This window comes from Oculina patagonica, chromosome 4, assembly GCF_052425735.1.
Source record: "Oculina patagonica isolate OP01 chromosome 4, crgOcupat, whole genome shotgun sequence".
Classification (NCBI taxonomy): Eukaryota; Metazoa; Cnidaria; class Anthozoa; order Scleractinia; family Oculinidae; genus Oculina; species Oculina patagonica.
The window spans coordinates 24305666-24331462 of record NC_135761.1 but is presented as its reverse complement, the minus strand read 5'-3'; the positions used below and the strand labels follow the sequence as shown (position 1 = coordinate 24331462).

Sequence of the window (25797 nt, the reverse complement as noted above, 5' to 3'; positions counted from 1 at the left end):
CATGCATTTAATGATTACTTAAGACATATAAAGGGAGATATGAGGTGGGGGGGGGGGGGTCATCATGTAAATATTGAATAAAGAAGGGGGGGTCACTTGCTACTTACATGGCCTGGAGGGGGGCCTTACAGAAATTTTGATCTTTCCAACATATTTTTCCCTCCCCCCCTCTACATAAATAATGACCGGTCCCTAAGTGCACAAGGGCATTGCCAAGTCACTTTTTACACTTAACCTCTTGGCCCACGTATTTCCTATAAATATTTAAAAGAATATGGACACTCACCGTCATCTAGGCCTGGAATAGATACAAACACCAAACCAAATCACAAACTGCAATTCCTTTTGCACTAAAAACGACAATGACTGAAAGCAACCACACCACACAACCAGTACTCCGAAGGTTATTTTTAAAAGCGTAAGTCCCAGTCTTCCCTCGGTCACCCACAGCAAACCGCGCATCACCGCACACCAAAAAATCCCCGCGTTTTCGCGTTTTAGTACACGTTGAATATATAGTTGGGGTAGAAGCTTCGTTAAAATTGAAAAAAATATCTATGTCCTATGGTATACTCGGCCGTTTCGGAATGAAAGAGTAGCCCTCTGGGATTTTTTAAAAGGAAATAAGTTCGCCACTGAAGAACAAACTTTTCCTGGCCGTCGCCTCCTCTGGCACCCAGGGTAGGGTTCACCATACAGAAACAGAAAGACCTTCTATGTAACATACTATTCGCAACAGTCCCTTTCACTCGACTTTCACACTCGCTAATGAGAGATGGAGATATGCGCCCGCGCTTCAGTGAGTTGGAAGCGGAAATGGAAAGGGCAAGGTTGGGAGGGAGGGTAGCACAAGGAGGCAAGCGCGAAAGGAATGAACAAAAGTCTCGGCTACTAACCGCCCGGATTCTTACGCGAACTGGGCCTTGCAGTTGCAGGGCTCTTATTTATACTCGAGCTTGTAAGGGACTGGCGCGAATCAGAGCATCGCTAAACAAATATGTCTCCAAATTTCAACACAGCTAGAAAAAATAAAAAAAACCTTCATGCTATCAGTTATGAAATTCTTCGGTTATATGGAAGAAGAAGTACAAAAGATATATGCACCTGTAGAGTACAGTGCACTGAAAATAAAAACTAACTAGTTACCTAAAACTAGTAGTAATCAGAGATTGGGGGGGGGGGGGTGCGTTCGTCTTAAGATACCTTATTGTTACTTATTTTCGCGAAAATGCAACAGGAATATTTCGCGAGACTTAATTTTCGCGATTTGGCCAAAAATACGTAATTAGCATAAAAAATACAATAGAAATCGTTTAGAATTAATTTTCGCGGGTCTTTAATTTCGCGATTTTTTGAAAATCGCGAAAATCGCGAAAATTAAGTCCCGCGAAAATAAGTAACAATAAGGTAGATACCACTGGAAAAATGAAGCCAGACAAGCAAGACCCTAACTAGCGGCAAGGAGGATGAGTGAGAGAGGAGGCACATCACGCAACTTTTAGGAGGTAAGATTGCGTGACGAGCCAAAGAAACATTGTCAAAATGAGTGAATTTGACGGGATAAATTGGAATGTCTTTTATTAGAGGGGGTTTAATAAACTGAAAACATTGTAGCAGTTCTCAATATTTTTTAAAGCAGGATTTTCCTTTGCATGCATTTTATGTTATCGTATTTTGGATTTTACAGAAAATGATTGATATCAGAATAAATGCGAAGCAAACTGAAGCCACCCCTGGCACTTCCCCCCAGGGGGGGGGGACCCAAAAAGGTTTTGTACGGGGAGGGGTCCGCCCCGAGTTCTTACCCCTTACCCTTTTATATACCATTTTGACAGAAATTGTACCCCTTTCGTATACCTTTTACTGAAAAAAGGTTATCCTTTCATATACCTGAAAGACATGGTATAGACTAGACTTAGAACATGACGTTTTCTTGTTATTTTCATGTAGCCCTTAATAAATTGAAATAATACAGCCATAAATTGCATCTGTTCGAAATATTTTAATTAAACGCCATTTGTAAAAACCTGAATGACAGATTTCCATACCCTTTCGTATACCTAAACTTGTGAAATCCCTACCCTTTTATATACCTGAAGCCTGAAAAAGGTACCCCTTTCGGGGAGAACCCCCCCCCCTCCCCCCCGAGCACTTCCATAATGATATGCATGTGACATTCACAAAGCATAAATCAAAGCTACAAAATAATGTATGAGCAATTATCGATCATTTCCTTCACTCCATGTGGAAGAGAATTGGAATCCCATTTTTATTCGACGAGCTTATAAGCAGTCGTTAGGGAATGGAGGATGGTGGATGGGGGCTTGATCTTTTCTTAAGATTCTGGAGGACAAAGGCCAATCAGAAGTGAAAAGGCAAAGTCTTTTGTACAGTTACTGAAGGAATTGATGCAAACATAAATATTCCTGAAGTGCAAATAGAGTGATTTCATTAACTCCCGGCTGTGAAACACTATCTGCCAGTTTGCGCGTAATAGTAAAAACAAAAAACAAAAAAAAAAACAAACAAACAAAGGAATTAGTGTCTAATAGAATCTAAAAGTCAGGTAAGACCTATTTCACGGGTTAAGTGAAATCCCTCTAACGAGCAACAGTCTGCGAATTTACGTAATAATGTTATATGAGAAGTGGCCAGAAGTTCATGGTTTCCGCTTTATCGAGAGTAAAAACAATAAAAACTGTTATGTTAGTACCACGAAAGTGTCCGTAATTCCTGATTCCGTAATAGTGTAAGTCCGTTATAGTGGAGTCAGTTTCAGTCAAACCTTTATAGCTTTCGCCGGGGATATAGTACTGACTAAGCTACTGATTCAGGTCTTCAAGAGATCCGGCAACACCCATCGGTTTGTCGCTGTGGTATTGCAGATTTTTATTATGGCGGATTAGACGGGCCCAAACCGTCGCGCCAGCGGCCTCCGCCCGTTTCTTGCTTTCGTTTTTTTTTTTTTTTTTTGGAAGGAAGGGTATTGAAGGTCACGCATTAGAATGGGTCATCTTTCATCAGCCACTTGGGGTATGGGACGGAGGTGATATATTAAATCACTTGTTTTTCAGTAAGGGCTTTCTACGTCATTTATTCTGTTTGGCTTAATTACTACGGGTGATCTCTCATCAGCCACTTGAAATTGCTCAGATGATAGGGAAGAGGGGTTTTATAATAACACATGTAATACGCATTGTGTATGTGTTTGACTCAACAAAAAGAATTCTCCCTTTAACCACAAAAAATAAAATAGAACCGGGCAATAAGAAATGAATTGTACAAGATATAAACGAAAGAAACACGTTATATTTTACGAGTTTTAGTATTAGAATGAAAACAAAAATCTCTCTGACGACTTTTGATGACATGACCTCATTGACGGACGTGTATCGTATATAGCGTATGTCACGCTTCAATATAACACAACCTTCGTAAACAAAACAAAAGAAAATTATCGGGGGTTGAAGAGGAATAATGGAATAAGAATAACGAAAATGTTTGCGGTGGAATAATGGAAGACACTCTTTTTTGTAAGTACCTTTTTTATAAGAACGTCGAGGTTGAAAAAAAGGCAAAAATTTAAGAACATCCTAAGAACGTGCCCAAGGCTGAATTTTAGGTAAGAACGAACTTTATCCTATTTGTTGTGAGTCCCAAATATATGTACTTAATGAATAAATCTTGGTGAATTCAAATCCTGACTCATTGGTGACTTGTAAGTCTACATATCGGTCAGGAATGAATTTACTGCAAACCACTTTGTTTGTAAAATTTAAAAAATAAGAACATTTTAAAAACGTGAATTTTTTAGGTCTTTTAGGCGCAAATTTTCATAAAGGTTAACAGCATTCAGCCTCGGGAGAAAATTATATATAAAAGGGAGTGTAATACCCCTTGACGCTACGTATCAGGCCCGTCTGTAAAGCCTAAGGGCTTCTTGCATTGTTTGTCCTTGAAATAGACACTTGTGGCGTTTACGCTTACAAGGAAAATTGAGCTTTGCCTCGCGATCAACCTCAGTCCAAAAGGACTGGTGACTCAGTCCAACATGGTCCTGGCACTGAAACAAGTGAAAACAAAACACGGAAAGAAGCCCTACGTGACGTTCGTGAATGATGGATCGCGGCGATACTGTTCTTGATTTCCAACGTATACTAGTCACTGAAGATGAAAGTCTTGATAGTCACAATAATATAATAACGCAGCTACAACTTGAAGATCGTTTGCCAGAAGGAAGGCAGACATACGAACGACTGCTCGAGGGCCTAGGATTGCAAGCTGAAAAGAAATCAAAGAGACAGAGCATGCAAACAGTTTGTATTTCAAGGGCAGTGTTTGGTTCTTGGAGACTCTGGGGTTGGTAAAACAAGTCTGGTAAAGTCGCTCACTGGAAAACCATTCGATCTGGAGCAAACTGAAACTCAAGGAATTGAATATAGTGTTGTGGACCGGAAGTGGCAAAAATTGGATCCAAAGGATCTCATATTTGGAAACTTTGGTGTATTCTTTAAAGAAATTATTGTTCAGTTAACCGTCTTTGGAACAACTGGCAATGTAATTGTCCAAGAGTCGATGAATGTCACCAATATCGCTGGCTATCTCCGCACTCTTTTTCATCTGCATTTTGCATTATTGTTAGTGTCGTCATTTTTGTCACTTAACTATAAATATGGTTTACTCTGTGATCCTGCAGACTTTTACTCATTGTTAAGTTTAATACTTATAGTCCTTATAGGACACATTTTATCCCTATTTTTTGACTGGAGACGCTTCAGATTAATAGTAATCACATGCGTTTTTATCATCAATCATCGTGGACTGTTAATGGGCGCATTTCTTTCTGTAATGTTAAATGGCTATTTCAGTGGAAGATCTGGAACTATTTCAATAATCTATGTAATCCTTTTCATAGCAACAGTTGTTCTGCTAGTGTTCGAGATTCTTCATCTTTTTACAGAAGTCCCTGAGATCGTTTAGTGTCGAGAGGAAGTGTCGGTATCCAGGACAACTGAAACTAAAGAATCAACAACCTGTAGAAATCATATTTATTGGCCGTTTCGTGATATCAGTTATTATCGCCTTCGCGTTCTTTTCAGTTTTGATGAAATTAAGTCCGAAGGGAACTATATTAACTGATGTAATGGCACTAGTAGTGGATTTCTACTGCCATGCACTGTTAACACTTCAATCAGTGCCAAGAATTGTAAAGTCACTACCAGGGTGGCGTCACAAAGTAACATTTATTTACGTGGTCTTGTGCTTGCATTACTATTGGGCTTTTCTTATCTCTAGATGTGCACTTTGTTATAACATACCTTATATTCGTCTGTGATACAGTCTATACAGAATATTTTTGCCTTATATCTGCATTAGCCAATACTGGCAATGAAAATGAACGTTCAACTATATTCACTGCAGTCTGCATAGAGAAAGCAGTAATAAATCAGCTACATTTAGAATTGGCTCTGATTCAAATGTTCTGTTACCTTAAACTGAAGATCCTTGATTTTGCTGGAGATAAGGAGTATCATGCATACCATCACATGTTTCTACGGAGCCAGGCCATTTATGTTATTGTATTCAACATGGCTGAATTTGTAGAGAATAGCTTTGAAGACATAAATGAAAGGATCAAGAAACTTCATCTGTGGTTTGAATCTGTCTGTAGCCATGTGCCGCCAAAAACTCCAATGTTTCTAGTAGGAACACACAGAGGGGACATAAACAAAACCGTCATTGAAAGCTTAAATAGCCACCTGAAGAAGAATCTGTGGGAACTCTACTGCGATGAGATAGTCGAAAACAATGTTGACAAGTTGATCTTTTTTCCTGTCGAAAACTCTGAAGGTCAAAATGATGCTGGAGTTCAAACGCTTCAAAAGAAACTTATGTTTCTTGCAGAGGGGTACAAGGGAACTAAAGGCTTTAAAATCCCTCTGTCTTGGATCCAAATTCAGGATGAGATAATCAGTCTGAAAGAAAACAAGGAATCCAAGTTCTGTGTGACACTTGAAGAGTTTCCAACACTATTTGGAAGTTTCATTTGCACCAACTGGTCTAAAGAAACCTTGAAGTACTTTCATGAAAAAGGCCTGGTAATATACCTTGACAAAGATCAAGAGCTGTCCAAGTTGGTGCTACTCAAGCCTGAGATTTTGGTTGATATTATCATTCAGCTTGTTGTGCCACCACAAGAAATTACGCAGCAAAGGGGCTTCAGGCACGATTGGAAACTTCTGAAGGACAAAGGAATGTTAACCAAATCACTTCTGAAGGGAATCCTCTCTAAAGCAGTACATGAAAATGAGGAAGCCATGGCAGCATTTCTTGAAGAATATGAACTGATCTGCCCACTGGCATACAAAAACGTTCAGATGTACAACTCTGAAGAACTGCACCCAACACACTTTGTTCCTTCACTGCTACCAATATGTGCAAATGAGTGCTTACTGTGGGATGACAAAGCCACAGATAAGAAGTTCTATGTGTTTTTCAAGAAGTTTCTACCAGAGCCCTTATTTTACTGCCTGCTTTCCCGTGCCCACAAGAACAGCAAGGTGGAGTTTCCACGCTGTCAGCCTGTTGTGTTCAGAGATGTTGGCAAGTTCTGGATGAGTCCCAGGCAGCCCTACAGACTGAAACTGATGAAAGACATGAGGATGATTGAAGTGACACTTAACTGCAGGTCAGTATTTTAACATTAGATATTATACTGACTTTAACAGAAACCGAGTCCATCTACTCTTGACTAGTTAAGTACTTCAGTAATCAAAAGGGAAGCCTCGAGCCATGAGGCCCATACTGCCGGAGCTTACAGTTGTATCTCGGTTTCTGTAGCATCAAGCAGCTAGGAATATTTCTACCCCCCCCCCCCTTCCCCTGAATGGGATGCTAGTCCATCGCAGGGTCCCCCAACACTATTTAGCTGGAGAGAGGCACTATGAGAGTAAAGTGTGTTGCCCAAGAACACAACACAGTGATCCCGGCCAGGGCTTGAACCCCTGACAGCTCGATCCGGGCTCGGGTGCACTAACCATAAGGCCACAGCTACCACAACTTGTAATGAGGCTCTCCAAAAATCCACTTTCACTAGAACAAAGTAAAGCATAGTTACCTAACTATATATTAGTGGTTAATTAAAATCCTAGAATCAATTTAACCAATCAGAACTTATCTGGGGAAACCTGCTTGCAACTGGCAATAAGGATTGGGGCAGGGGTTTGATTTGCACCTCTTTGGCCAAGAAAACAACACATTTGTTCTGACCATGAGAAATACAAAAAAAAAAAAAATAACAATGAAGCTTTTGACAGCCATCAAAACATAATATTCAACCACAACTTATTAAACCCATTTAAAGTATTAACAGAGAGCAACTAGTGTTTTTTCTTGTTTGACTCATGGTATAAAATGTTAATTTAAGGGAGTGTTTGATCAGTGTATTGTGTATTTAATAAGTGCCTTGAATTTCAGGGTAAAAAACTTCTGATATATAGTGCAACATCCTTTCAACTCTCTTCTTTGCGTTACATGTTAATACTTTACCAAACACTGTCATTATGTTGCTTACTATATAATTTGCAAGAAAATTTAAAAATTATACTGGTTAATTAACACAAATTTTTCCATCAATTTATTTTTCAGCAACAGAAATAGTATGAAGCCCTCAGATGTATTATGTCAAGTGTTCTCTATGGTGGATGGAATTTGCAAAAGGAATTTTCCCTTTGTCAAGTTCCACTGTGGACCTGCCTGCCCCTCATGTGAGTGCCCTGGTCACCAGGATGAAGATGAGTTCATGGCACACCCAGTGGGTCAACCTTCCGGCACCAGACTTCATGTGTTTAATATTATGCCTGGACGTCAGGGAGATAACATTCCATTTCTGTACTGTGGATGCCACAGTTTTGAGGATGAGTTAGAAGAATGGATACCATAGGTATATAAGCCGTGTATGTTTTTTTGAACTGTTTCTAACATTTCAAAAGATATCAACCACAAGTAAAGCAGGCACATGTAGATGGCATATTAGCACTTTCAGAACAAAATAACCTGGAAGATGGAATGACCAATTTTTAGTTGTCTTCAATTGATATGAGATTTTTAACTAAGATGTCTTCAGGTGGCATACAATATTATAATCCCCCCCCCCCGTTTAAATAATGTTAGTCTATAACATTGCATGTAGCCTGTGTAGCTGGCTATTTTGTTGGTTAACTCATTCCTGAGCAAGGAGCAGAGCCATAACACGAGCAGCGAAGCAGTTGGGGCCTAAGCCCATAACCACTTGTTGTTGCAGCTTTGCAGCTTGTTTGCGCGGGCATTAACTCCAGCAAAACTGCCAACTATGCATGCTACAATACACATAGCTTAAATAATTTTGGTGTGGGACAACTGCACAATCATGTGTCACTAAATACTCAACTACAAAATTAAGAAGTTCTAAATCATTAGGGAGAAATAAAGATTTTAAAGAATTTACAAAACTGAATAAATGGCAGAGCTCTGACTGAGCAAGACTGCAGTGAAAGTGTTCATTTGAAATAAGAAATCTAGACCATTAGAAATCTAGACCGTCTTGTTCATTTGCAATGTCCTGAATTTTACATGTCATCAAAACTAGGTCATTTTTTAGCCAACCTCCCATCAAATCAGTATCCGTGCATTTATGTAGTGCACATGTATGTTCATGGCTTACAGATGGCCTTTAATGCCCTCATGAACAGAGCAACCTTATTATTATTGCCACTGGTCTCAGGCCGGCTTTATTATAGTCATTTTCTTTCATAAATAATTGCAGAACCACGAATAGGGTCAGGTTTTGAGGTGGCTCATTGAAGCTGGCCAGATTCAGGTATTATAATTATTTTATCAACTGTATAGTAACACCAGTTAAAAATTGTTAACTTAGAGTTATATGTACTACGCAAAACATTAATGCCAGTTATCAGCCCAGGGCTCATACAACTTTGTATTGGGTTCTGCCTAGGCTTATAACTAAGAGAATTCTTTGCAGTGTACTCTCTCTAAGACAGACACCCTTGGGACAAGCTCTAGCTGTCCTTCTAAATTATGGAGTAGTTCACCTTAAGGTGAGTTTAGTTCCAAACATGTGAAATTCAACCATGTCTCAATGATTGAAGTCATTGCTGTCTCAAGAGAATTGACTTTATCCAAAAGGACTATAGAGTGGCAAAAAGCTGTTTGGAAATAAGCTGACTCTAAAGAGTGATAATTACTGCAAGAAGTCCACTCTGATCAAATGTTTTCATCTGCACCCTACTTGAAAAAAGTTATTACCTATTTCTATTTCAGGGACGGCGGAGCCAGAGGGGCTAGGGGGGCTTTAGCACTCCCCCCCCCCCCATACAGTATTTCCGAAAAATAAAGAATTACTAGGAGAAGAGTCTCTTAAGCCCACCCCCCCCCCCACTTCAAGTCACTAGCAAGCCCCCCCCCCCCCATCCCCTCCAGTTAGAAAAATGTTCTGCCATCCTTGTATTTCAAGTACAATGTTCTGTGGCAAGTTAGTTGGTATGGAAAAGTGGGAGGGTTGATATCTGAGGGGCTTATAGTAAACAGAATAATATATTTTTTTATTAGCAGAAAGATGGGTCAAAAGTTAGGCAGGGGACGGTTACAAAACAGCATTTTACTGTATTTATGACCTATTAATGTAGACTAAGGAGCAGTTTATGCAAGGTTAAATAATGTATAAGCTATCTGTATGGTACAAGTAGTACAAACTTGCCTTATTAGTAGAAACACAATGAAAAATAATTAATATTGATTAATTATAAATATTGATGTATTAATTGCTTCAATTGGATAGAATCTGATCAACTTTAAAGTAATTTACAGGGAGTAAGGGGGGGGGGGCTCCCATATAAAAGTGACGGGGATGCTCCTTGCCATTTTTCAAAAACCCAAACAGTACACACTGGACTCAATCCCCCAATACCTTTTCTAATGGGGGTGTGGTTCAAGTTAATTTTTACCCTAAGGGGTATGAAAGGTGATATCAGACTAGTGAATGACACTGGCCAGCCAAGAGCCATGCACAAGACAAACATAATTTCTTGACAATATTGTGGTTTACTTTAAAAATGGACATTTGAAATGGAGACACACCCTAAGTAGTACCAGAAAAGCTGGCTTTTCAATCCTTAAAAGGCACAAAGAGCATCCCTGTCAGTGCCAGATAGAGAGTCCCTCCCCGGACCTAACATAGCTAAAGGGAAAAGATCATAGAGTGTTTGTTAGTACGTTTTTAATGTGAATAAACTTGTTCTCACCTTGAGTTGGTTTATTGAATGAGTATGGCTTTTATCTATAAAATCTATAATGAAACAAGAAACACTGAGTTACCATAATCAAAATGAATACGTGATAATGGTGCCATGAATCATTTATTTGCTTATAAGAATGAAAGAGAAAGGAGAGCACACACCATTAACCATTTATGGCCGTTGAACCAATTCTGCAAATACTTAATTGGCTGGGAATATTTTGTGTAGTTAAACTCACATTAATTTTTGTTGTGCATTTTAAGAAATCAAACTGACTAGCAGCCTTCTGTACTATAAAATGTGTTTTTCTTAAAAAGTGCTTAAATTTCATCTTCTGTTTCATTTCATCAGTCGCAAAGTTCAAATGAACTTTGCGACTGATGAAGGGGTTTTTCCCGAAACGTTTCGCAAAATGAGACAGAAGTTTAAGCACTTTACACACTTTGAAAACACATTTTATAGTACATATTTATTATTATTTTTATCTAGCAGCTTTCTGTGCTTGATATCTAGTGCGCTATTAGAAAGGAAAACATTTTCAACAGGTGTAAATCCAGACCCAAAGTATACTGTAAAAGAACGTTCGAAATTTAGTGCGGGTTGGGAATCAAGTCACTTGACTCAGTCAGTGATTACCAACAAAAGTTCTTTACAGAAATACTCTCTCTTGGACGATCAGACGAGAAAAACTGGGACTAAAAGATCTTCTGTTGATATAATATTCGCTAAAACAATTATATTAAACAATGTTAAAACGAAACCAAACGTTTTCGAGGTGTGTCATCAACATCCTGATGATGACAACGCCTCAAAAACGTTTGGTTTCGTTTTGACTGTTTATAACTTTTTCGCCTTGTAAATAGTATTTTAAAAGATCTTCTGTTTGCAATCTTTATAACTGTAATAAGATGATTGAGACCGATGTTGGGAAATTGATCTGACGAGAACTTTGATGGTACGTAAAAAATGACGTTCCGTTTTGCATTAAAACTCTTTAAAACAAAGTCGTGTTTATCATAGAAGAACTATAGGTTGGGTGAAAATAGAAAAGGAAGAGTTTCCGTGACATTTGACGAGTTTCCAATGTTATTTGACAACTTGTTTGCACTAACTGATCTGAATAAACCTTGATATACTTCACTGAAAAAAAGGCTTTTTTTTCTGACGAGATTGGCTTTAATGGTCACTGAAAATGACGTTCACTTGCATTAAAACTCTTTAAAACAAAATCGTATCGCACATTTTAAAAGATCTTTATTAACTGGGATGAGATGATTGAGAACGATGTTTGGACATTGATATGAGGAGAACTTTGATGGTAAAAAATGACGTTCCGTTTTGCATTAAAACTCTTAAAAACAAAATCATGTTTATCACAGAAGAACGCAATGGAACTATAGTTGGGCAAAGATAGAAAAGGAAGAGTTTCCGTGACACTTGACTAGTTTCCAATGATTCGACAATGTTATTTGACAACTTGTTTGCACGAACTGGTCTGAATAAACCTTGAAATACTTCACTGGAAAAAAGCCTGTTTTTTTTTTTTTCTGACGAGATCTTTGACGGTCAAAATGACGTTCACTTGCATTAACACTTTTCAAGCAAAATCATATTTATCATAGAAGAACGCAATGAAACTATAAGTTGGGCAAAGTAGAAAAGGAAGAGTTCAACTCGCGAAGTGTCACGCAAATTGCGTAACACTTCGCGAGTTTACAATGTTACGTGACAACTTTTTTGCACCATCTGGTCTGAAGAAACCTTGGATACTTCACTGAGAAAGGCATGTTATACCTCGACAAAGATCAAGATTTGTCCAAATAGGCCCTACGCAAGCCTGAGATACTTAATGAGCCCGATTGTCATCTACGTAGCTAGCCAGCCACGCAAACATGTCACTGGAAAACGTTTCTTTTTTGCGTTTACGGTACGTACGAAATAATTTTTTGGTAAATCACTGTTACATTACGGATTTCTTAAAAGGTCTATTTTATTGATATTTCCATAAAGGCTGGAAATTTCAAAATCCTGACTCGGTATAATCTTCATAAGTGGTCATAAGTCTGTCAAAACAAACAGCGGTGAAGGGTTCTGTGAAGGAATTTACGTTACAACTTGCCCCAGTCTCTAAAAAAGTTGTCGCGCATTTTTGCTCAAAAGTCACATACCCTAACTATGCCCTAACAAAACATAATTGTATGAACGTTTTCATGGTTTTGGATTACAAATTTTCGCCGACTGGCAGACACTTCTGACTAATTGTTCTCGCTCTATAGCTGCGATGTCCACAATGCTTGATCAAACGGCTCGAAAGTCACAGCAGTTACAGAGGGTCCTGAAGGGGTAAAATGGGAGCTGGGATTTGCCTCTTTTTGGGCTGGGAAAATGGGATTCGTGCACTGGGACTGGGATTTTACCACTGGGAATGGGACAAACACTTTGGAAAATGGGAATGGGATTTCTCTTCTTTGTGAGACTTGCTATGTTCTGACACTATAATTTCAAACAAATACTCGAATTATCCCATTTTGATGACACAAAAAAGTCAGTATTTTTCCAGGCTTTACGCTGCGGTCATATCATGTCCGTGATCAGCGGTTTGTTTAAATAGAGAATAAAACATGGTTGTGTGGAGATATAAAATTTATCTTCGAATGTTCAACTCAAAAGCTCACGAGTGAGCGCAGCGAACGAGTGAGATATCGATTTGAACATGAGAAGATAAATTTCATATCTCCAAGCAACCATGTATTATTTTGTTTATTTTATAAACCTACTAATAACAATGTTTTTGACGACTCTCCGAAGATTTCCGACCATTTCCCGAAGATTTTCGAAGATTTTCAAACTGTTGTCCGAAGGTCATACGAATGTTTCCGAACATTTTCCGAACTTTTCTGAAAATTTCTGAAGATTTCCGAAGATAACCGAAGATTTCCGAGGAAGGTCCAAAGATGTTTCGAATTGATATCGATAAACTTTGGCTCATTCACCTTTGAAACATGGCAAACTTGTCAGGACGTGATTGGTGATATTGTAATTCAAGTGATGTTCTGACTGATCTTTATGAAATTGACGAAAGTGAATACCATAACACAGAAGAATTTTGTCTTGATTTTGATTTCGAATCTACAGATCTAGAGATGATTAGTGATGCAGGGAATCTGTAAATACTCGATGAGGAAACTTCACAAGATACTGGTGCTATAAATGTGTTGAGCAAGCGGATGAAGTTGCTTTGACATAAGACAAACCTATCAAACAAGGGAAAATACCAAAAAATGGGATTTTCTGTAAGTACCTTCAAGGACTCCTGCAAGTGTATGTATCCCCATCAGAATATTCGTGGGATCCTGAAGTCATAGATTTTTCAAAACTCTGAAAAAGCTTGGTGGTCAGAATACAGTCAATATAATAAGAGGTCCAATGTGGCATGGAATGGAAAGAGGGGGTGTCTTTACCCCAGAAACGATAAAGCCAAATTTATAGGCGTTATATGCACAGATTTTTAACCTGTACTTATGGAAATGGGATTTCTTGTTTATGGGATTTCTTGTTTATTATGGGATTTGGATCAAAATCGACCTGGGAACTGGGATTTGGACCAAAATTGGGCTGGGAACTGGGATTTAGGACCCCCCTTCAGGACCCTCATTACAGCAAGGTCAGGAGAAGCTCTTTTGCGAAAAGCTGGAGGTAACAGGAGAACAAGGCGATACAGAAGACAAACAGTTTGTGTTCCCAAAACAGTGTTTGGTTCTTGGCGACTCTCGGGTTGATAAAACAAGTCTAATAAATCGCTCTCGGGAGAGCCATTCGATGTCGACCAACCAAAAACGCATGGAATAGATCACAGTCTTGTGAACCACAAGTGGAAAAACTGTAACTTTACGGATCTTGTCTTTGGAGACTTGTGGAGGTTTCTTACAACGGGCGAAATGGAAGTGGCTTTGCTAGGAATTGGAAGACTGAGCTATCAGTCCTGTTATTGTTCGACAGTTCAATGTGTTCACTGTTTTTTGGGGCGGTTTATATTCCTGTACACATTAATGACTACAGCCCTGTTTCTCAAATCCGCGCTAGGTAACTACCCTGCGGCGTATCTATCATTTCATTATATTTGCCATGTGCAACTGATTTTCCAATCGTGCGCTTTTCAAATGTTGTGCTTCCACAGTAAACTTAGATTTATTTTGGCTACCTTTAATTTTATCATTAGCCGTAGTGGGCTTATATTTAGGTTATAGCTTGAGTCATTTTGATGAACGTTTTGTCAAGTTCGCCAGTACTTACCGCTTTCATTTTGTTAGGCACAGGCGCTGGAATTACGTTCGTCGCTTTCTTCCTCTTTCGAAAAGCCGAAGGCTGAGGCAAATAACTGATCTGCGAAATACTGGCAAATCAGGAAATTTTGCGAAAACTGAGTTCAATAATTGTTTTATCATTCGATCACTGAATTTGTTTTGCACAGTTTAATATATTTGCAAGTGGGAAGCGCTTCCAACAAGCGCTGCTTGTTGGAAGTAATACAAGAAAATCACTGTTGGACGGTGACGCGCACGAGCAGACCATTATTTCTAGAAAGGCAGTTATTTGCAGCTCACAATGAAAGGGAAGAAAAAAATTCATCCTATGATAATCATGTGTTACAGAGTCAATGTTTATATCTACACTGATTTGACAAAAGGTGGACTCCGCGAACCGTGCTTGAAGGCCGACGTCGGTCGGCCTTCAAGCCAGTCCCGCAAGAAAAAATTGAGGAGGGGCAACGTCTTGGAAGGTTGTGCCGGGTAGCTGAGTGGTAGGGCTAGCAGCCCTAGGGAGCCCAGGGTCAGGGGTTGAACTGCTGGCTTTCTAGGGGGGTGGGCATAGTGGAGTGTTTTTGTGTCATTTTCACCAGACCTAGCCAGACACAGCAAGGTCATGGTATTTTAATGAGTATTTTCTTGTGACTGTCTGGCAGCTGCAGCCCTGTGGCAGCTTGGCTGTCACCGGGCTGGACTAGGCACTCTGCTCGGCCCCCCTGGTCCTGGTCTAAAATGAATTGACACATTTACTAAACTGAATGAAGAACACTTTACTTTACAACTAGACTACAAACATTCTGGTACAATTGCTTACCATAAACATTTACTGGTTAATGTTTAAGTTGTGATTTCAAGGCCGGATATTTAATGGAAGCCGTTTGTCAAATATTAAACAACAGCAATAAATACGGTGTTTTTCGGCGAATCTTTTTGTTTATAGATCACAACTTGCCAGAAGTTTCTTACTCTCAAAATCCCGGAAAAGTGTGACCCCATTCTAGTCACCCTTTAAAAAAATGCTTGAAAATGCGACCCCATCCAGCGGCACATCCCCATTTATAGGGAGTGCCCCCCTCCCCCCAGGCCGCATGTCCGCCACTTTTAACGTTTTTCGTCTGATCATGATTGAAACTACCTCGTGAGGATGATTCGCGCAATGCAATGCACTGTTTCATTCAATTGAATTTGTGAATTCGGTAGTCCCCAGTCCTTGTGAGACAAGGAAGGGGCAAGATAATTCTATTTATTTTTGTTAACTTAGAGCTCTAAACTTTAAATTGGCAGAGCAAGAGTCTTTTATTGGCAAAATCACGGCCACACAACAAACAAGGATGATATTCGAACATTGTAAATGACACTTTCATACAAATTGAGAAATACTTGAAAAAGGCGGGCCGACGTTTTTCAAGTTTACCCAAACGCAATCCGTTTTAAACTTCTCGAATTTTGTCCATCCATGCATCCCTATTTAAGCCTTTCTGTGTTTCTTTTGAGTTCTTCTACAGTTCTAAGCCGTTGTGATATTTTAATTAATTGCGTGACATAGCCCCTTCACAATGTAAACGTGGCATGATTGGTCGTCAAACGTTTGAAGTTTGGCAGACCGTAACGGCAACTTTCGCGCCGAAACTTTGACATACGCCGGTTTCGTAATGCCGAAAGATTGGATATAGGAGACTTCTTCAGGGAAAATGATCCTGATCTGTGTCAAGTGCATACGCCTTTCGAGAAAGTTCCACTCCAGGTTTAATGTTTCGCCCGAACTTGTTTGTGGTGAACATTTTGAGTGCGAAAGCTCGCGTTACGGTCTTGTTACTGTGGTTAAGGTCGCGGGGGACACCTTAGGCTCATCGTATGCACGAAGTACAACAACTGACATTGACAACTTTACCAGATTTTTTATGTAATATATCAAACACGAGAGGCAGTGTTTCATCAGGATATCCATACTAACTACTATGGGATATCCAAACACCGAGAAGAGAGTTGAAAATACGACGCGCAGCGGAGTATTTTTGACGAAATTTGAGGTGTTTGGATAGCCGATGAAACACTGTCTCGAGTGCTTGATATATCTTCTCAATCGAAACAAAAACCAAGGAGTAAACGGAGAAATAAAATCGTAAAAATCTATGCTAATTAAGATCGGGTATTCAAACCACCGTCACGGTTATGATTTTCATTGTGTTAGCTTTATGAATTATTAATGAGTTTGAGAAGACTGGATAAAAATATCGGCGCGTGTGCGTGATTTGAAAAATATCCCTGTTTCTTTGGTATTTTAACCAATTTAAAACAGCACTTAGGGTTATGCGTTTATATAGATTGTGAAAAGTCTATGACCTAATTTTCATACAATTTTGAATATTTCTGCAACTCAGAGTAATCACAATAACATTCATAAACTTTTTATAAACAATCGTGTCCTTTTTAAAAACGCATTGTTCTCACCCTTAAACGCGTGAAATATAATTACCATAATTACATCTCTCCTTTGGAAACTGATCGTGGTTTGGTCGGGACGCCTTCGGAAATCTCAAAGTTTGGACTTTTCCGACAATTTTGGGGCAGAGAATACAGCGCGGATACAGAACTGCATGACTTGTCACTGCAGATAAGTAAACTATGAATACTGTAGTGTGTCATAACAAAAGCGGAATTTTAAAAGAGCGCTTTTTGAAGGAGGTGCAAGGCATTTAATTTAAATTTGCGCATTTAAACCACCATAACTCGCTTCTACTATGACACTCTTTGACTAGAGGTATTGACTGACCAGTTTTTGACAAGATCACAGTGAGCTGTCTCCTACTCGTTCCGCAAACTCTGCCCCAAAATCAAATTAACTTCAAATGCTTGACGACAATTCATGCCACGTTTAATACCCAATCAGATCATGTTTCGGCGTCACCTGTTCACGCTTTAAATTTGGTCGGCAATGAAATAGGTGACTTCCGGGTTACGGTTAACCGTAAATTGACAACACTTTGTCCGACTAGTCAGTCTGTGAAAATGCAAAGCACTAGAGATTTTCAAAATGCCACATCATGTGCAGGACGGTCGGGGAAAGCTCTTTTATGAAAGCTTGGAAGTAACAGAACAAGAGACAACAGACAAACAGTTTGTATTCCCAAAGCAGTGTTTGGTTCTAGGCGACTCTGAAGTTGGTAAAACGAGTCTTGTTCGGTCGCTAACTAGAAAAGCATTTGATCCCAACCAGCAGAAAACGCAAGGAATTGATTGGAGTCTTGTGGATCATGACTGGAAAAACTGTAACTTAAAGGATCTCGTCTTTGGAGACCTGTGGAGGTTCCTCGAAACAGGCCTGGTAGAAATGCTTTGGATAACAACTGGAAGAGAAACCAGTTATAACGTTGCTCAAGAAGTCACGGTTATTATGACGGGTCTTTGGCGGTTCTTTGTTTATTTCTGGACATTAATTGGTTTTATAATTGTCCTCTTTATAGCGGTCTCAGGAATGATGAATAATTTTCCTGTGACAAGTTTTGTAATTTACCACGTTTACTTTTTTCACATCGTTTTTCGATATGGTCTGTATTGTGCTATTCACTGCAACAGAGTCTGCAACAGTGATGCAAGGTTTACAATAGCTACCCTCGTTTTCATTTTCAGCCGGCGCGGATTATTAATAGGTTCATATCTAGCTCTATTGATATGTTATTTTGATGAAAAATATGTAGAGTTGGCCAGTATGCGTGCATTTCTGCTGCTGGGCACAATCGCTGGAATAGTTGCCTTCGTCGCTTTGTTTATCTTAATAGGACCAATACAAATACCTTTTCGGACAAGCCTTGGGGTACTCTGCTTTTACCGGTTTCTTTTGTCAATCTTTATTGGATTAATTATTGGCTTTGTAGTAGCTATATCACTTGTTAGCGCTACAGATAAAGAGTCTACGGAAGTACCTACAACGGAACTGTTTATGGCACTGGTAACAAACGACAACTCCTACATGCATGATGTACAGATGGCGTGTATGATTACTCCCTTTGTGTTTTTTTCCCCAGTTGAATTTGTCTGTGAACCAAAAATTTTTGATAGCTTTATGTCATCAGTAAAAGACGGATCTTGGGGGCCTTGTAACATACTACTCATTTTAGCAGTCTTTTATCATTGTAAATTAGCATTGACTTCGCCAATGTTATATTTTGTAATAATATTCCCTTTATTTATCTGTTTTACTTTCCGTCGAAAATGGTTTTGTGTTCTTACACTAAATGGCATCAATGGATCCGAATGCCTTTGCAAAAATTCAAGTTTCATGACACTACTACTATTTGTAAATGGAAAAACCGATGCAGGAATGTTAAGAAGTGCCCTTAACAAAAAATTCCCCTCACTCAAACTAATGATCCTTGATTTTGCTGGAGATAAAGAGTACTATGCCTACCATCATATATTTCTCAAGAGTCAGGCCATTTATGTCATTGTATTCAACATAGCTAACTTTGTAGAATATAACTTCAGGAATATTAATGCGGGCATTGTGAGACTTCAGTTCTGGTTGGAATCTGTCTGTAGCCACGTACCACCCGCGACACCAATCTTCCTTGTTGGAACACACAGAGGGGACATGGACAAGACCTGCATGGAACGTTTAAACGTCCATCTGAAGACAAACCTATGGGATTTCTACTGTGATGAGCTGGTTGTCAATGATGTTGAAGAGTTGATCTTTTTTCCTGTTGAGAATTCCATAGGAGAAAATGATGTAGGGATTCAAAGCCTTCAGACAAAAATCATGTCTGTTGCTGAGAAAAGTTTAGCAACGATAGATTGTGACATTCCCTTGTCATGGATTTCTATACAAGATGCAATCATCAATCTAAGAGAAAAGAAGGAAGCCAAGTTCTGTGTGACACTTGAAGAGTTTCCAAGGGCATTAGACAACTTCATTTGCACCAACTGGTCTGAAGAAACCTTCAAATACTTCCATGAAAAAGGTCTGGTAATATACCTTGACAAGGATCAAGAGCTGTCCAAATGGGTCCTACTCAAACCTGAGATATTGGTTGATATTATCATTCAGCTTGTCACACCACCACCACAAATGATGCAGGAAAGGGGCGTCAGGCGTGACTGGAAACTTCTGAAGGACAAAGGAATGCTAACCCAATCACTCCTGGAGAGCATATTCTCAAAAGTACAGAAGAACGAAGAAGCCATGACTGCATTCCTTGAGGAATACGATTTGATCTGCCCCTTGTTAAACAAGAAGGTGAAAATCTGCAGCCTATGTGATGATGAAGAATACCAGCCAACCCACTTTGTCCCATCCTTGCTACCAATGTCTACTGACTGTTCTATCCCAGCATGGCATGACAGCACCGCAGATAAAAAGTTCTATGTGCTCTTCACGAGGTTCCTTCCAGAACCTCTGTTTCACCGCATGCTATCACGTGCCCACAAAAACAGCAAGGTCGAGTTTCCAAATGGTCCAGCTGTTGTGTTCAGAGATGTTGGCAAGTTCTGGATGAGTCCTTGGCAGCCCTACAGACTGAAACTGATGAAAGAAGAGGGTGTCATTGAAGTGACATTCAGCTCCAGGTAATTCGACAATGTAGAAACCATTCTGTTATAAACTTTCGCTTTTCAAACATTTTTCCTTACCCTAGTAAATTCCAAGCTCGAAATACAAATTCTCCTAAACTGAATGTCTCTTTTAATGTTGGTAATGAAAATTATTAGTACATCAAGATATTCCCCCTTTAGATGACTCTGTAACCAGATCACAGTGCCACACACTTTTGGTCTCCATTATTTTCATAATAGTATTACTTACAGTTGTATTTTTGTATTTATTTTTGTATTTTTTTCGACCCCTATTGTTTCTCGTAATAAATATGTCTTGTCTGTTTGTTTGTTTGTCAGTGACCCACACGAAAGCCTAAGCTTCTTTGGTCACTGGCACATTTTATTTTGGGACTTTATTGTTTTATTTTATTTCTTTCAATAATGTATTTTCTGTTAATTGTGTACCATTTCTGTACAAAAAAGTGTAAAATAATAAAAAAATCTAAATCTGAAATCTCTTGGGATAGAATTAAGTGGCCTTTGGAGAAAGGTGATTGAGAGATACATTTTGTATTTTTTTAGAAAACTACATGAAATGATTGGGTTGCGTGTACCTGGATGAAAAACCCTAGCCACTGTGGAGGCCAATAGTGCCGGCTCAACAGTTTTATGCTAAACAAAGTTATACATTTTCTATTTGACAGCAGCAAGAATGGAATGAAGCCAGCAGATGTGCTGTGTCAAGTGTTTTCCATGGTTGATGGAATTTGTAAAAGGGACTTTCCCTTTGTCAAGTTCCATTGTGGACCAGCCTGTCCTGCAGATGAGTGTCCTGGTTACCATGACAACTACATGTACACACCACATCAACACACCAGACGCCATGTGTATAATGTTATGCCTGGGCGTCAGAGAGATAACATTGCCTCTTTGTATTGTGTAAACAACAGTTTTGAAGAGGAGTTGGAGGAATGGATACCATAGCTAAATTGGCCACCCTGAGCTTGAAAGGTAAATGAATTTTAAAAAACAACTCCTGCCCTGACCTTTGTGAAAACAAAATCATTCATGATGTATATACAAGGCTAAAAAGATAAAAAAAAAGGATGAAAACAATTAAAAGGAACCAGACATTTTTGACATGAATGACTTGTCATCATCAGCCTGATGATGACATACATCTCGTAAACGTTTGGCATAATTGTTTATATCCCCCTTTTTATCTGTTTAGCCTTGTATATACATCATTAAATATCTTTGATTGAATATTATGTCGAAATCAATCATAATTATAATTACCTTTTTAAATTTCAATAATATGTTAATCCTCAATTACAGTAAATTTCATTACAGGTACATGTACAAGTAGTCATGGTTACCTTAATCCAATATCAAAAAAATCTACTAAATTATCCGGTTATTGATTTGAGCATAGTTGTTTTAAAATAAACCCTAATTTACACTACATGAATATCCTTACTTAATACTCAAGAAATATCTTTTTTGTTTACAGGTGTATACATTTGCAACTGATATGACAGAAAAAAAAACATTTAATGTACTCAAGACAAGAATTAGACACAAACATAAAGGTGCAGTCAGTCATGAGGATGTACCAATTTGAAACATTGACAACTCTTTTTCTTATGACTTGCCACTGATGTGTGATTATCAAACTTGGCATTAAGCATGAGATGTTTCTCGACTGAAGCATGGTTAGAGTCAAGCAATATCACGCTGTTTGTAAAATTAATATGATATAATCTGGAAGAAAAAAAACCATAAGCCTACGGAGGTGCAAGTCTTTATTGTTACCAGTTAAGAAACAGGATGTCCTATTTGGCAACTGCTCTTTTGGGAAAACACATTGTTTGTGGAGTTAACCAGTCAACTTTGTTCCCAGTTCAAAACAATTTAACACTAAGTGATGATATCCAGTGTCACCTGAGAGGCTTATGTCACTAACTATTTTTATAAAATATTAACTTTCACCATTTTCAATTGAAAATTATTTTTGGTGGGTTTGTGTTACACTGTAAGATACTTTCCCATTTCCAAAGAGTATAGTACCAGTGAAATGTACAAGTTAGTTGACCGCAGTCTCAACTGGATCCTAATCCTTGATGTTCTCAAAAGCCATGAAGCGGTGTTCCATTCCCTTTAGGAATTAAGTACTGTAGTAGTTTTGAGTTTTGAGAATGGAGTCCAGTCATTAATTTTTTTTCCAGAAAATATCCATACTTCCCTCAAAGAAGGTGGTTTGGTTTGAACCTACCTCTCTGGAAATTCAAGTTAATTTAGCTTTATACTTTCCTTAAACAATTTGTGCTTTTGAGACCCCTCCACCCTCTCACAATTTCCAAAAACATCTGTATGATGGGTATAGATATTTTCTGGAACCACACATTGAGTGACTGTCAGCTTCCATTTGCAATTGAATAATACTATTAATCTTCTCAAAATACATTAGGTCTTGACTGCAGTTTATACAGGAGTGTAATTGGAATGTGTATAGTTTTTAAACCAAATTATTTTGACCCTATTTCAAGCAATTGCATGGTTATAATTATCTTAACCTTCGAATCCATCACCTGACTGAGATTAAAAAATGTGTTTAAATATAAACGAAAACATAGTAAAATAGATGCTATAAGTCAGCTGCATGCAGCTATAGCCAGTAAACGTATTTTATTTTTTAGAGTGCGATAGGCCATTTTTCCAAGTTATAATTACCCTTTTCCTCTGTTTCAAAATGAGTCTTCGTGCGAAACCATACAAATGAAAATGAGTTTCACCTACAGGTTCATTTTCATGCAAATCAAACTCATTATCATTTGAATAGTTTCGAACGTAGAGTCGTTTTGAAAAAGAGGCATTATGGGTTACTCAAAAATGTCCTATTGAATAATTAGTTCTGTTTAATATGTGATAAAATAAAAATGCTATGTGTAAATAAAAGTACAGTGATGATCAAGTCATCTACAGTGTACATGTAGTGCATCTCCTTGGGTACATCAAGGACATCCTGATTTCTTAAACTGATTTTTTGAACCTCCTGATAACCTGAACCCCATCACCAACAAGGGAACACATGTAAGTGCTGAATGCTTGAAAAGAGTAGGGGAGCAATATGGTATTCATTTGGCTTACAGCAGATTTAACAGTACATGTTGTTGACCACTATTTTAAAAAAAAAAACTTATCAAGGTTAGATCTCATGTTGTGGGAGGGCTTGAGGTTTTGGGACTGGATGTGCAGCAAATACACCTGGGGTAGGGATATTTTATAAATATTTACAGTGGAATCCTGATTTCTCAAACCTTCAAGGGGAATGATAATCAGTTCAAGGAATTAGGAATTTTTTGAAATAAAGGTACAATGTAACATTCCAGTGTTTGACTGAGTAAAGCAAACTGTGTGATGCCAGAAAATATGCATTCCCTACCCATGGGAGGTCTTTGGAAATTCTAAGGGGGTGGGGGCCAGTCTCAAAAACGAAAAACTTTAATGGAAAGTCATATGGGGGGATTATTCAAAACAAAAAACCCTCCACGTGAGCTCCCCTGCATCTCTGCAAGGGAGCTAGGGAGTGTCATAGTTTATTCACACTTGATGGCGTGTAAATCTCTCGGGTATAAGCCAAGGTAACTGGCTGCAACTGTGACAAAAAGGCCCCTTGGGGAAAACAGCAAACAGGGAGCTAAAATTCTGTCTAAAACTCGCTTCTTTTCAGGACAGTGACATTTGAGCGTATTCAAAAATTATTCAGCTTTTGCTTTTGTTGAGTTTAAACGGCAAGGAAGGAGTTCAAAGCGATTTTGTGCAGCGTGTTCAAATTGATTTGTGAAAAAGTTGCCACCCTTGTCAATTATTAATATAAAGGGAGAAAATTAACATATCTGAGATCCGCTCGGGCACAATACTGCTCAGCATACCACAACAGTGGCGTCCTGCATACTGCTAGGATCAGCAATGTCGAATTCATCAAGTTTTGTAGTAAATAATAAAGATGGTAAATTTAAGGCTCGGTAATAAATAATAAAGATAAGATGTTCTACATAACACGAGCATGACACTGCTGACTAGCAGTATGCAGGACGCCTGTCACATATCAACCTAGTAAAATGGCCCAGCTCACAACGAGTCTCTCGTAGCTCAGTTGGTTAGAGCGCCCAACCGGTATTCTGGGAGGCCATGGGTTCGATTCCCGTCGGGGACTCAGAATTTTTTCTTTGTCCCATGCTCGTGTCATGTAGAACATCTTATCTTTATTATTTATTACCGAGCTTAAAATTTACCATCTTTATTATTTACTAGGAACAGTTATGTGAGAAACCTTTTGAGCAACAGGGTGGGAGCTCGGTGTGAATTTTTTGAAAAACAGACATCTTTAAAAGAAGTTCTTTTAAAGATGTCTGCCAAAAGCTACCTTCAACTGAAACGCCTGAAATGACTAGCATCAAAGGACATATAAGCTTAAACTAAACAAAACATAAACTAAACTTATAAGCTAAAGATCAGTGACATCTCGGGTCACTTGACCTCTTACTGGGCACTTGGCCCACGACTATTTCCTATAAATATTCAAAGAATATGGACACTAACCTTCATCTAGACGTGGTATACGCATGAACACGTTCCCAACATATAATCGGCAATTTCGTTTGCACTACAAACAGCAATAAATGACTGAAAACAAGCGCACAACACCCTGAAAGGCACAAACATGGCTGACTTATTTACTTACGGACATAGGTCCCAGTCTTCTCTCGGACACACTCCACAAAGCGCGCGCATTGAAAACGCGCGCAAAAAAATAAATTGCCGAGCGCTCACAGTTGAGTTGTCAGAGTTGTTGTAAGCTGTTGTAGACTGAACGTTTCGCTATATTCGATTTTTTGGGAACGAAAATGAGTTTTCTAATGAGATATCTTGAAATAGTCTAGCCAATAACCGGAACAGCGGCCATTCACTTTTCGATGTCTCTCTCCATTTCGTCACGAGATGATCACGATTGTGACGTTATTTGGAAGTTTCGTGTCACTTCAGAAAGCTGCAAGAAACAATGGCATTTCTACTTCAGAATTTAAAAGACTTTGCCGACAATCGTTACGCTTTACTTGGAGCCGGCACCGCATTAGGTGCTAGTGCACTGCTCGCACTCGGCTACTGCTATCGAAAACACCGTCAGAAAAAACGCGACATGAGTAGCTTTCCAAACCTCAGAAACAACAGAACTACCATGGGCAAACATCTTACGCCGGATATGTTCTCCAAACTGAAAGACAAGTGTACATCAAATGGCTATGATTTCGAAAAACTTATGCATTAGTCAATTGAAACCCCGGCCCCCCGACCCCCGGGACTTAGCGGGGATTTAACGCGTCCAAAGCCGGGATTTAACGCCCTTTTAACGGCGCTTTGGCCCCGGTGGGCGGTGGTTTTAACAAAATGTCAGTAGACCGGGGCCATGGAGCGGTGATTTAACAGCACGCGATCACTTAAAGCGGGGACGGCAGCCGGGATTTAACATAAAGGACTAAATGTTTTTCTCAAAATGTTCGTTCTGAGGAATCCCTTCTGAAAAGTCTCCACGCTTCTTCCTTGATATTTAAAGCCTTTCGCGATGCCTGAGTTTGTATTTAATATGTTCACACGATAAAAAT

The 25797-nt window shown here is 38.9% G+C and overlaps 3 protein-coding genes and 1 pseudogene across 5 annotated transcripts in view; 3 read left to right on the top strand and 1 right to left on the bottom strand.

Moving 5' to 3' along the window:
* LOC144651655 (uncharacterized) overlaps positions 1 to 24445 on the top strand; it is a 32128-nt gene extending 7683 nt beyond the window's left edge. Inside the window, exon 3 of the transcript XR_013570357.1 lies at positions 24388 to 24445. The gene's annotated coding sequence lies outside the window, so the exon portion shown is untranslated. The remainder of the gene's footprint in view (positions 1 to 24387) is intronic.
* Positions 1 to 25797, bottom strand: part of LOC144651724 (uncharacterized) — a 165431-nt gene that overhangs the window by 128452 nt on the left and 11182 nt on the right. The window lies entirely within an intron of this gene.
* LOC144651656 (uncharacterized) lies at positions 3916 to 10303 on the top strand (annotated as a pseudogene). Its single transcript, XR_013570358.1, has 2 exons — positions 3916 to 6688; positions 7648 to 10303. The product of XR_013570358.1 is annotated as an uncharacterized LOC144651656 (transcript).
* Positions 16850 to 24037, top strand: LOC144651657 (uncharacterized). 2 transcript variants are annotated; one of them, XM_078511605.1, is made up of 3 exons: positions 16850 to 20164; positions 20839 to 21142; positions 21645 to 24037. In XM_078511605.1, the coding sequence occupies exons 1-2, from the start codon at positions 17634 to 17636 to the stop codon at positions 21113 to 21115; spliced, it is 2808 nt and encodes a 935-aa protein (XP_078367731.1). In that variant the 5' UTR covers positions 16850 to 17633; the 3' UTR covers positions 21116 to 21142; positions 21645 to 24037. The 2 variants fall into 2 exon arrangements, with proteins under 2 accessions (XP_078367731.1, XP_078367730.1); XM_078511604.1 differs by having other exon boundaries at positions 16853 to 20164; positions 20836 to 21142; positions 21645 to 24035.

What these genes read in the sequence shown, in the direction of transcription:
- LOC144651657 (XM_078511604.1), top strand. Translation starts at nt 17,634, where the DNA reads ATGCCACATCATGTGCAGGACGGTCGGGGAAAGCTCTTTTATGAAAGC. An exon ending in GAAGTGACATTCAGCTCCAG is followed by an intron (nt 20,165 to 20,835) that starts GTAATTCGACAA and finishes TCTATTTGACAG; the next exon opens with CAGCAAGAATGGAATGAAGC.